The sequence below is a fragment of the Triticum urartu genome, chromosome 3A, assembly GCF_056163025.1.
Source record: "Triticum urartu cultivar PI428250 chromosome 3A, HENAU_Tu73, whole genome shotgun sequence".
Lineage (NCBI taxonomy): Eukaryota > Viridiplantae > Streptophyta > Magnoliopsida > Poales > Poaceae > Triticum > Triticum urartu.
In genome coordinates, this window is record NC_141875.1 from 16,183,102 (window position 1) to 16,195,019 (window position 11,918).

The 11,918-nt window shown below is 45.4% G+C and overlaps 2 protein-coding genes and 1 pseudogene across 2 annotated transcripts; 2 read left to right on the top strand and 1 right to left on the bottom strand.

Moving 5' to 3' along the window:
• Positions 1 to 1,941: 1,941 nt before the first annotated feature.
• LOC147977872 (putative L-type lectin-domain containing receptor kinase S.5) lies at positions 1,942 to 3,335 on the bottom strand (annotated as a pseudogene).
• Positions 3,336 to 3,433: 98 nt separating this feature from the next.
• On the top strand, positions 3,434 to 6,106 carry LOC147977873 (protein FAR1-RELATED SEQUENCE 5-like). The gene is made up of 4 exons (XM_087514578.1): positions 3,434 to 3,496; positions 3,583 to 5,248; positions 5,342 to 5,572; positions 5,850 to 6,106. The coding sequence occupies exons 1-4, from the start codon at positions 3,434 to 3,436 to the stop codon at positions 6,104 to 6,106; spliced, it is 2,217 nt and encodes a 738-aa protein (XP_087370704.1).
• Positions 6,107 to 7,567: 1,461 nt separating this feature from the next.
• On the top strand, positions 7,568 to 10,150 carry LOC147977874 (E3 ubiquitin-protein ligase SINA-like 8). The gene is made up of 3 exons (XM_087514579.1): positions 7,568 to 7,717; positions 7,967 to 8,618; positions 10,104 to 10,150. Exons 1-3 carry the CDS (start codon positions 7,574 to 7,576, stop codon positions 10,148 to 10,150), a joined length of 843 nt encoding a protein of 280 aa, XP_087370705.1. The 5' UTR covers positions 7,568 to 7,573.
• The last annotated feature ends 1,768 nt before the right edge of the window (positions 10,151 to 11,918 follow it).

Here is an 11,918-nt window from a genome sequence, read left to right on the forward strand (position 1 = left end):
CTCTTGTTCCACCAAGGAGGAGAGCCTCCCGGCAAAGCACCAGCTGGTCTTCTCCTTGGTTGCGCGTGTGTGTAGAGTTTCATGTGTGTGTGTGTGTTTGTTCTTGTGCTCTTGTGAGAAGAAGAGAGAAACAACGAGAGAAAGAGAGTGGGAGCTGTGAGAGGCAGCACCAAGGTAGAAAAAGAGCGGTGTTGCGAGGAGGCGGCGCCAAAAGCCGCCGCTGCGCCGCACAAGCCGCCGTCAGGAGTTGCCCGCACGCCTCGCTGTCGGACCCCACGCTAGCCTGACGCCTCCTCTCGATCTGGCCGTCCCATGCCAGCCGTGACGCTCGAAGGGGAGAGATGCCCCGCCGTCCTGGTTTTGCCCGACGGCGCTGCTGACGGCAGCGAGGTGGGAGAAGAGGCGGGCGAGGTTCGAGTGGCGACGGCTAGGGTTTCGCCCCGGATCGCCCACGGGGGCGACACGAGGGGGAGGGGTAGAAGGAGGGGGAGGGGGTAGCCGAGTTAGAATTGGACTCTACCTTTAGTACAAATACTTAACACAAGTTAATTCTACAAAAGCCGCAAAACTTTATGCTACTACTACTTTGTCATGGACATATAAATCAAGTTATTAAGCTGGTTAAACATGTTAAGCTCGTGCCACAATTATAGTATACCTGGTACACACGCTCAGCCCAAGCGTTGGGACCCGGCAACGCTGCAGGTCTAGTGGATAAATGAAGGAGGAGGAGGTTTCCGTGCACGAGAGGTAAGAGGAGACGATAACGGTTTACGGGGCTCCATGAACTCTGCTCCAACTAGAGCAACTTCGAGGAAACTTCCTTGCACCCATTTTTCATCGTAATACCTCAGCCAATACGAGCACATCAGCTGACCTAATTAGAGCGTGACCTTTGGTCGTCTCAATATCTTGCTGGATGAGTAGGTACAGTAATACTAATGAAGTCTCCACTCCGGCAGGCCGGTCTCTTCTCCCGTTTCTAAAGAAAAGACTATCTATTTCTTCAGTTCCACTCATTAAGCTTTGATTGCGTTGTGCTGGTTTAACTATCCCGTAAATTGTTTTTTAAGAAACTATCAATTAATAAGTTAACCCAATGACACGTTATAAACGCGTGTGATAACAATCCCGCAACTTTCAAAGTGAGACATCTTTTAACTATAAGTTAAGGAGATGTCATACAAACAATTAGGCCCAGTACAGAGCAGGTGCATGTATATACGTCGGTGCTTCATAAAAAACCGGGTCTTATTTAGCCCGTCGCTTGGCGGGGTGCTTAAAGCCGGCCATAGTGGTGGTATCTTAGCTAGTATCATACACATGTGGTAAAGAATTAAAGAAGAGAGAGAGGACTAGAGTAACATAGATAGATACCGTATCATATTAAATGATATGCTATTTTGTGTCATGCATGACAATAAATAATAATCTATGATACTACCCTATGATACTATACACTATGAAGGTAGTATCATACACTAGTATCATATGCATGATACTAATATATATATGATACTCTCCACTATGAATAGCCTAAGAAGGGCAACATGTGCTAACTTTTGCTTGGATGCCAACCGCTGCTTGTGGGGTTCCGGCTGCAACCTCCTTAGGTTTTAAAGCAGTTAAGCAGCTATACGAATCACTCTCTGTTGTAGGTATTAAAATCTTTTAGCAAATATCTTGCATTTTACATTCCCTTAGCTAGGTAGGATGGACCATAGATGGATGATATGTACTCCCTCTGTTCACAAATATAAGATGTTTTAACCTTTTGAGACATGTTTTAGAATGTTTGTTCACCCATTTTAGTCCGTATCTAGTCCATATTGAAATATCAAAATATTTTATATTTGTGAACCAAGGAAGTATAGTAGAGAAATGGATGAAAAGTACATATACACACTCTTTTCTTTAAGGAAATAGCGACATAATCTTTAACACATATGAAATGAAGGCGATGGCAATGGGTCGCTAGGTTGTTGTCGCCCCCAGGGCATCACTGCTGCTCACCGACGAGCCATCCTCCCATTGTGTGCTTGTGATCATCACTGGTTCATCAAATTCCAAGGGGATCCAGCCGCCTTCTGGCGGCCACACGAAGGTTGGTTTCTCTAGTGGCACGTGCGGCAAGGGCGTGGATTTGGCAACGATATGCACCACCTCTGCCATGCTTGGGCGGTCCGGCGGGTTGGGGTTGGTGCACGCCAACCCAAGAAGCAGCAAGCGACTAGCATCATCATCGTCAAACTCTCCAACCACCTCGTCGTCCACAGCTTCGAGCAGTCTCCCCTCCCGGTGAGCTGTCCAGACCCAGTCAGCTAGCAGTTGAAAGGACTCATGGTAGCCATTGAGTGCCCGCTTTCCGGTGACAACCTCAAGGATTAGCACCCCAAGCGCGTAAATGTCGGTCTTGCGTGTGGCCTTGCGGCTCATCGAGTACTCCGGTGCTACGAAGCCTCATGTCCCCGCGACGCCTATATCCGTGTAGGAGTTCTTGTCCAAGCAAGTGATGATGCGGGCAAGGCCGAAGTCACCGAGGCGGCCATGGAAGGAAGAGTCGAGCATGATGTTGCTCGCCTTGATATCGCGGTGGAGCACCATGTGCTCGTGCTCGTGGTGGACGTAGTGGAGCCCTGCAGCGACATCCATGATGATGTCGTAGCGGGCCATCCTAGGAGGGTGACTGACTGCTGCGGGGTTTCGCGCCTGCCAAACAGGTGCTGGTCCAGGCTGCCATTTGGCATGTACTCGTAGATGAGCAGGAGTTCACCTTTCTTATAGCACCAACCTGATATTAATTATTGCTTAGAAAAGGAAAACACCAAAATATACACGACAAATAATATGATTGAATGGTGAAGAACTTTCATACCGACGAGTGGCACGATGTTTCGGTGACGCAGACGGTTGATAACATGAACCTCTGCCAGGAAGTCGTCGTAGCAGCGGTCATCATTACGCGTGAACTTCTTCACTGCCACGTCGACATCTACGCGTGACTTCCACCGGGGAAAAAAATCTTGTACGACCGGGTCGCACGAGGCCAAACGGGAGACCACCTCGAGCGCATGACATCTGGCGTACGAATCTCAAAGCAGCGTTCGCCTGGCTTCCAGCCCAGCCCACCCCACTTCCGTTTCCCACGCCCCGTCCTTTCAGCTTCTAATCTGTTTCATCTTCCAAAACGAAAAAAACCCATCTCCGTCTCTTCCATCTCGCCGGCGACGGCGTGCCAAGATGGCGCAGCCCGACGAGGGCAAGGAGGCACTGGATCGGGAGACCACCTCTCTGCCCACGGCTACTCCAATCAGGGTAAAATAATCAGTACACATGCCACACCAAGCACAATCCCCTCTTCCTGAAGCCTATTTTGATTGATTCAATTACCTTGCAGCAATTTTCAACGACTGAGACTAATGGCCAGCCCTCGATGAGCAGCACACCGGCGGCCTCTGCTCCAGAATCCTCTCTGCCCACAGCTACTCCGACCATGGTAAGTTCAGTAACCAGTACGCATGCAACAGCTAGCACGATCCTCTCTTCCTGAAGCATCTCTTGATTGATTCAATTACCTTGCAGCAATTGCCAAGAACTGAGACTAATGGCCAGCGGAGAATGAGCAACACACCATTGAATAATCAAGACATACAAGATGCAGATAATGCTCCAAGAGTTGGGAAGTGCTTTCAGTCTGAAGAAGAGGCGTACCAATTTTACAATTCTTATGCTCAAACCAAGGGATTTAGCATTAGGAAGTGCCACTTGAAGTTTAGAGCTGATGGGACTTTAAGTTCCAGATATTTTGTTTGTAGCAAGGCAGGTGTGAAAAATGCTAATCCAACACGTGTGGCCAAGAAAGAACAAGCTATTTCGAGGACTAATTGTATGGCTCGAGTTCAATTCAGCATCAATCAAGAGGGAATTTGGACTGCTCAGAAAGTTACGCTTGACCACAATCACCAGCTTGTAAGTCCAGATAAGAGGCACATGCTTAGATCGCAGCGTCAACTCTTAGATGTTGATCGCCACATGATTAAGCAAATGAGGACATCGGGAATTAAACAAGCTGAAATATATGATTTTTGCGAGCTTTGGTATGGTAAAGATGCTATACCATTCTTGCAAATGGATTGCAACAATTATTTGCGAAGTGAGCGCTCAAAGTATTTGGAAACCAAAGATGCACAAACATTAATGGAGTATCTAAAGAACAAGCAAGCTGAGGACCCTTCGTTTTTCTATGCCATGCAGTTAGATGATGATGATGGTACAATAATGAACATTATTTGGACTGATGGACAAGCTATCATGGACTATTCTGTCTTTGGAGATGCCCTTTCCTTTGACACCACATTTTCAACAAATAAGTTTCAAATGCCATTTGCTCCGTTTATTGGTGTTAATCATCACAAGCAGACTATTCTTTTTGGTGCAGCACTACTATCTAATGAATCTGCAGATACCTTTGAGTGGGTTTTTAGAACCTTTCTACAAGCTATGTCTGGTAAGCAGCCTGAAACAATATTCACCGATCAATGTGCCGCCATTATAAATGCTATTGGAAGGGTTTTCCCAAGAACACGACATCGTCTTTGTTTATGGCATTTGTATCAAAATGCTGCAAAACATCTAAGTCAAGTAATCAGCGACAATGATAATTTTCTTAAAGAATTCAAAAGGTGTGTGTATGAAGATAGATCACTGGCACATTTTGAGAATAGATGGCATGAGCTATTGCTTAAGTATCAGATTGAGGATAATTCTTGGATAAGAAATCTGTACAAGTTGCGTGAGAAGTGGGCTACTATATATCGTCGGGATTCTTTTAGTGCATATATGACATCAACCCAAAGGAGTGAAGGAATGAACAACGTGTTCAAGAAAACTTTCCGCAAAAGGCTTTGTCTTTCTGAATTGATAGAAGCATATGATAAGTGCATTGCTCGTCTTTGCCGGAAAGAAAAATACGAAGACTACAAGTCACGCCATACCATTCCAGTACCCTGCCTACCAAACCTACCTTTGTTGAAGACTGCGGCTGAATCATATACTAGGACACTCTATTCTGAGTTTCAAGAGGAATTCAAGAAGCAGTTCAGTTTATCATGTATTTTCCTGAGCACCGATGGCACAATTAGCACTTACAAGGTGACATCTTTCGAGTACAAGAATGATGAAGCCATAGTGGCTTTCAACCCAACTACTTTGGAGATATCTTGTTCATGCAAATTGTATGGTTGTGTAGGTACGTAATACATTCTTCCGCGTTTGCCTAAAATTGTTCTAAATGTTGTATGTATATTGTGCAACCCTTCTGAAATTGCTCTAAATGTTGTAGGTATATTGTGCAAGCACGATAATAAGGTTTTCACATGCTGCAATATCATCATCCTGCCAAGTCAGTACATATCGAACAGATGGATGAAGTATGCAAAACAAGAAATTTCTACATCAAAACTGAATTGCAATGATAGCTTAGAATCCATGTTTGCACATACTTCTCGAAAGATGATTCCACTTGCATTGAAGTGCAAAACATCAAAGGAGGTTCTTACACATCTCAACAATGGTATTGATAAGTTGGCTTTGTAAGCACTAGAATTACTTAGCAATTTAAACTTGGGTGAAGATGAGGACTTTGAAAGTTCCTCCGAAATGACTGGATATGTTGCAAAAACAAAGGTGCCATTTAGAGCTCCTGAACGAATAAAAGGTTCAAAGCAAAAAAGATCAAAAGATGTGCTAGAGGGAGCAAAGAAAGGCAAAAAAAAGGTACCTTTGCTTGTTCTGTGTGAATAAGTAGCAATGTTTCATTTCTATTTCTTATATCTACATACAATTTGCAGGAAAAGGTACAAACTATCCAGCAAAGGAGTCCGTGTTTGGTCCGTCCGCAGTTGGCCCTTCGGAATATGATTTTGGTGGTACTATAAATCCATCAATATCCATGGCATTTGGAGAGTATCCATCATTTTTAGGTCAACCTATCCAAGGAGAATTCACAAGACTATTGCTTGAGGCTCATGGAGATGGCACAACACCGCCGGCCGCTCGTCAACTGGATTTCAACGGTGGTGCTAGTACATCAAGGTTTCAGCCGTGACGAGCCCGATCGTGCGTTGATGTATAATGTCTTGTTGGTTCCTCACTGCTAGTTAGCTGGGCATGTCAGCTATATGGTTTATGTATTTGGTTTAGCATAAAACTGGAGCTATCCTTTTATTTTGCTGCTATGTGTGTGTCACCTGACAATGCTGAACATCTATTATCAAACATATATTCTATTAAACTGAAGGTATCATTTTCTTCTACTGCTATGTGCTAGTGTTTCACCTGAAGCTATCATTTTCTTCTGCTGCTATGTGTGTATTTCACCTGGCAAATGGTGCTATTTACTTGCTGCAATATAAAACTGAAGCTATCATTTTCCTCTGTAGCAAACCATGAATGTTTGTTCATGCCAACAGTTGACACCGTATCAGATTATCAGGGCAAATGCAAAATGGACACCAACATATACATTGCAAATCTTGTTTTATTCATGTCAAATGGTTCTATTTACTTGCTGCAACACAAACTGAAGCTATCATTTTCTTCTGCTGTTATATGCTAGTGTTTCACCTGACAATGGTTTCTACAAAGTTTCTTTTGTCTCTGTGAACTGATCAGTTGTACAACACACACAAGGGTGCATATACTTGGTGCCTTACCAGATATTGGAAGGAAACAAGTGATCAGTATGTTCAACAGCACAAATACACTGAAAATGTCGCAACACATTATATGATGAGTGGACAAGAACAACTATACATTGCAAATTCCACAAGCTTTCATTCACACAGAAATTCGTTTACAACATAGGCCAGTCTTGTAAGAGAATAAAATTCAGACAGGAAAATACAGAATAGTTGCCTTTGTTCAGGCTTTTACAGCTCAAATCACACACAAAAATCTACAGGAACTTGTTAGTTGATGTTGTTTGCCGAGAAGCGACCAGGGTGACACAGCAGCGTCGAAACGGTTGGCCGGAGCCAAGGGGCGTATGAAGCCTGTACAATAAGCCGGCAGCGCTGCGAATGTGGCCGAGGAGCATTGCCATGGGCAGCGGCATGACAAGGGTAGATGGTGTGGCGCCGCGAGCTTGGCCGCCGGAAAACATGGTGGGTGCCGGCGGGGATGGAGAGCCACGAGCAAGTCGGCGTCGAGGAGCAGGCCGACGAGCAGCTACGACGGTGCCGCGACCTGGGCCGCCAACGAACGCGGCCGTGCCCGCGGGAATGGAGGACGTCGAGCAGGGGAGTTGGGTCCAGCGTCGAGGAGCACACCAGCGGCGATGTGGCGAGCAGCCGGAGCGAATCATGCCGGCGGCCGGAATTGGGGGCGTCGGAGGAGTTGGGCTAGGGATTTGATGCACGCTCGCCCTGGTCTTCGGTTCGGGATAAGGTGACTCTGCGCTGAGATTCGTGCTGCCAGATGTCATGCGCGCGAGGTGGTCTCCCGTTTGGCCTTGTGCGACCCGGTCGTACCAGATTTTTTTCCGTGTGGTGGGCACCTTGGAATTTTGTTGGCGATGGATGGTAGTGGCTCGAGCAAGAGGAAAGCTGAAGCACAGCAAGAGGGAGAGAGCAGTGCCAAGAGGCTGAATGGCACCGTAGGGCTGGAGTTCCTTGACTGCACTATCTGCTCTGAGCCCCTCAGGTCACCAATATTCCAGGTAAATGCACTATCTGTTGGCTCTTCTTTGAGCTTGAGCTTTTATGTCATTTGTGATAAAGATTAAGATAAAATAAGAGCTTTTGAAGCTGGACGTAGTGCTATGGCAAGGAAGTGTTTCATGTGAACCTAGGATAATACCTTAACTCAAACAATGAACTATCATGTTGTTTTATGTTTCTCAAAATTAAAATATATTTACGTTGCAAGTAATCCTCACAGGACCCAATTAATTCTTTCTGTTCCACAGTGCTCCGTGGGGCATTTCATATGCGAGGATTGCTGTGAGGATCGACTGGACAACAAGTGTAACTTATGTTTTGTAGAAACTTCATTCCAGCGCTGCTTTGGGATGGAACATGTTGTCCGGTCGGTCACAGTATCTTGCTCCAATGACAAGTATGGATGTTCGGAGAAGGTCACCTACTACAAGAAAGAAGAACACAAGAAGGCATGCCCGCGTGCTCCATGCTTCTGCCCAGAGTCTGGATGTGGCTTTGCTGGACCAACAGAAGAGCTCCTGGACCATTTGACGACCCAACACAAGTGTCCGTCAACAACCCTCCCAGACTCTGGCACTGTGTCTCTCTGCTTACAGCCAGGCTTACATGTTCTGCAATGCAGCAGGAACAACTACTTTGTCTTGCTCCGCATGACATCACAGCCTTTTGGACATGCCATCTCAGTCGTGTGCATCGAACCAAACTGGACGGAATCCAAGTTCAGATATAAAATGAGTCATGACTGCAAAACGACAGGCTATCGTGCAAGTACAAGCTCGGGCATAAGGAGCTCTTCACTCTCTGATGGGCTTCCGACACTGTATGACTTAATACTTCCCAAGGGAAAGGTTTCTGATGATGCAAATGGTATCATGCTTAAAGTCACCATTCATGGTCAAGGTCCGAGTCGTCTGACTGTATCCGATCTTCGATATTTATTCCGAATTTAAAAAAGGCTTGGCAGTCCCATCGAAGGCTACTGCACAATAGTAGATACCATAAAATAGTAGTACTTGTGTAGTTGTGTTATTACATTTCTGTGCATTACATGCTTATCGAGTCTGAAACACCAACTTTTGCAGTTACTCTATTTTGGACTATTGTACTGTTGTTGTTTCACAATAACAGTAAGCCTCTTCTTGTTTTGCAAAACAGAGTAAGTCTCTTCTCTTTCATTTTTCTGTCACTAAATGAGATTGCTTGATCACAGGTAGCGGCAGTATCTCGAGGGTTATAGATAATTTTTCCGAATCGTGTGGTGGCTGGTAATTTTCCGATTCGAAAAATGGAGCAGTACCAGTTTTTTGTGAACACCTGCTCACACAACACAATACAATTAAGCTGCAAGTTTGGTACTACTTGTAAGTCACTTGAAATTTCTTTCAGCGGTTGTCGATTTTCATAGAAACAGAAGGGGGGTACTGACCCCTAAAAAAAATCCTTTTCTTTGGCGGGTGAAAAATAAAATCAGCCAACTTATTTATAGTTTCCCCCATTAACTTGCACTTCAACTTGAATTATGGTTTCCTGGGAATCGGAATAGATGAAAGCGGAAACCTCCCCCGCCTCCTGGGTACTGTCGGTCTTAACTGATACTAGTAGAATGCCCGTGCGTTGCTACGGGCTCCAACGTATAAATGAACCAATAAGTAATTAAGGTCATCTTTAAGATTGACGCTCATTTCTCCCTCATACGTCTGGACGTGTTCGAACATCAAACAGGCGCCCAGCAGGCTCCCCAAAATCCTGCCTTCGTCCGGACTATCCATCATGTTAGCTCCAACACACGGTCCGGACACAAAAACTCCACCCCATAATTCACTCTTTCCCATTTCTTGTTGGAGCCTCCCCTTCCCCCTCGGTTTCCTGCTGTAGCAGCGCATTTCTCGCTGGAGTCCTCTCCTTTAAAACTGAATGAGACTCACCTCACCTTCACCACGACACCCTCTCTCCTTCACGTCATACCTCCCCACGGTCTGCAAAGGAGGAGCCCCCTGTCAACCAACCCACTCTCCGCCCAAATCCCCTCTTGTTCGTGTCGATCTTCCGCCTCCATCAAGGGGAGGGGGGGGGGGAGCGTCCGCCGCCTGTGACATTCCCGAGCCAAGAAGCCAGATCCGATGCCCCCTAAGCCATTTCCATGTTGGAATATACGATTGAATGTTGTGCATCACCACAAAAAAATATATGATGTTTGTTGTTGGACATGCAACTGATACGTCATCGTGTCTGTCATTGACCCTTGAAGCAACCATCAAATGGATTTACCCTTCTATCCTAACAAAAAAAGTTACGACTTGATGAAAAAAATATGAACAACTCGTTCATGAAATTTTCTGCAAAGCCATCTTAGTGAAATGCATTTTGCCACATTTTCTAATGTAGGGACATTATTCCGCCCAGACAGCCAAAAGGCCAACTCCAATGCATGACCCTAAATGGGCATCCGTTTTGTGTGGATTCTGTCTGTTAGGATCGGCCAAAGGGGTGGCGTCTGGCCACGCCTAACCAAATCTGGCCGGTGTACCCAACCGGCCGACCCATCTCGTTCGGGCGTAGTGTTTTTTTTAAGAAATTTGAAATCGAAAATTAAGGCAAGCCCATAGACATGCCAGTGGCCATAGTTCTTGCCGACCAGAGTGCTAGCGGCCGACACACTTGCCAACACCCAAAAAAGGGCCATAGTTCTTGCATCACGTCCCTAGGTCATGTCGGCACACAAGCCGACATACAAAAAATGATGGCGCTCTTGGTCATAGCTCAATCATCTAGCTCGAGCATCTCCTTTTACTTCTTCTTGAACCACAACCTTTTCCTCGGGGACATCTTTGTCAAGTCCACGGTCATGATCTCCACCTCCTTCGCCGTGAAAGCGAGCACCACCTATTTTACTTTGTCTTTGCATTGTCCGCCTCAAATCTCGAGCTTCTTGGTTTGGACGTTCTCCTCAATCTCGAGCTTTTTCTATTGTATCTCAATGTAGGGTACTTGCTCCTCTTTCTCTTCGCGCTTCCTCTCCTCCCTTGCTTGCATTTGGGTCATCATGCCTTGCAAAGTTTCTTGAAAGGAAAATGCCACTGTGTCGTGCTTTTCGTCCACCTTGGAGTTGGTCTTGCCCCTCGGCCGCTTCTCCCCTTCTTCATGCTCAACCACGGTCGCCGACCCTCCATTCTTATTTTGGGTGGCGTATTGCTCCTTCTACTTGGGGCAATTGCAAATGATCGTCCAACCAATGGGTGAGGGTGAGCGGCTTGTTACCATGTTGGGCCTTGAAGGGAGGGTGGAGCAGGGGGGTGGTGGGAGGGAAGGGGGAAATGGGGAGGGCGTGCCCCGGCTGGCATACCAATGGGAGGACATGGGCGTGCGTCGTGCCCCGGCATACCAATGGGAGGACATGGGCGTGTGTCGTGCCGACTGGCATACCCTATCCGTTTGGACACAAATCCGGCTCAAATTTGGGACGTGAATGGGTTGTGGATGAACGAAAAACAGATACCTGCTCGTTTGCGTTGGGCCACGTTTTCTGTCCTGTTCGGCCTAACTAAACAAACCAACCCCAATCCCCATCCCACTCATTCTCAACCCTCACTCTTATTCCGCTCGGACAGTCGTAACTACTGCAAAAATTAAAATATTTATTAAATGTTTTTTTTTCAATCAATGCAAGATGCCGTTCCTCACCTTCATTTCGTCCGAAGAGTCAAAATTTAGGATTTAATATAGCTTTCAACAGGAATACAGCCTCTTTTCTAGATGGTTAAATACATGCGTACATGTCTATTACATGTAGCATATCTGGAGTAGTAACTCACAAAATCTTACTCATGCTGAAGAGCAGAGATCGTCGAATCCTTATCATTTTCACTTATTGTTTCAACTTGGAACATGCATGCTGAATTCAGATAAGAGATAATGTCTCCATCATACAAATTTATGACAAAAAATTTGTTATGAACATGAATGATTTCTATTAAGTTAGAGAAGCAGAATATGTTTTTACAGCGCTACAAGGTTTCAGTTTAGTCGGCAAGCACATAAAACTTAAATGCCAACAGACATTCCTTTAATTAATCTGAGAGTATTTACATATATACTACAGATGTTATTAGAGAGAATTATTAATCTGATATATACTATAGATATTATTAGATATATACTACAGATATTTTTTGCGGGGGAAGCTAAAGTCTTTGTTGCCGT

What these genes read in the sequence shown, in the direction of transcription:
- LOC147977873 (XM_087514578.1), top strand. Translation starts at nt 3,434, where the DNA reads ATGAGCAGCACACCGGCGGCCTCTGCTCCAGAATCCTCTCTGCCCACA. An exon ending in CAAATTGTATGGTTGTGTAG is followed by an intron (nt 5,249 to 5,341) that starts GTACGTAATACA and finishes TAAATGTTGTAG; the next exon opens with GTATATTGTGCAAGCACGAT. An exon ending in TCTTACACATCTCAACAATG is followed by an intron (nt 5,573 to 5,849) that starts GTATTGATAAGT and finishes TACAATTTGCAG; the next exon opens with GAAAAGGTACAAACTATCCA.
- LOC147977874 (XM_087514579.1), top strand. Translation starts at nt 7,574, where the DNA reads ATGGATGGTAGTGGCTCGAGCAAGAGGAAAGCTGAAGCACAGCAAGAG. An exon ending in TCAGGTCACCAATATTCCAG is followed by an intron (nt 7,718 to 7,966) that starts GTAAATGCACTA and finishes TCTGTTCCACAG; the next exon opens with TGCTCCGTGGGGCATTTCAT. An exon ending in AGTCACCATTCATGGTCAAG is followed by an intron (nt 8,619 to 10,103) that starts GTCCGAGTCGTC and finishes TTTCTAATGTAG; the next exon opens with GGACATTATTCCGCCCAGAC.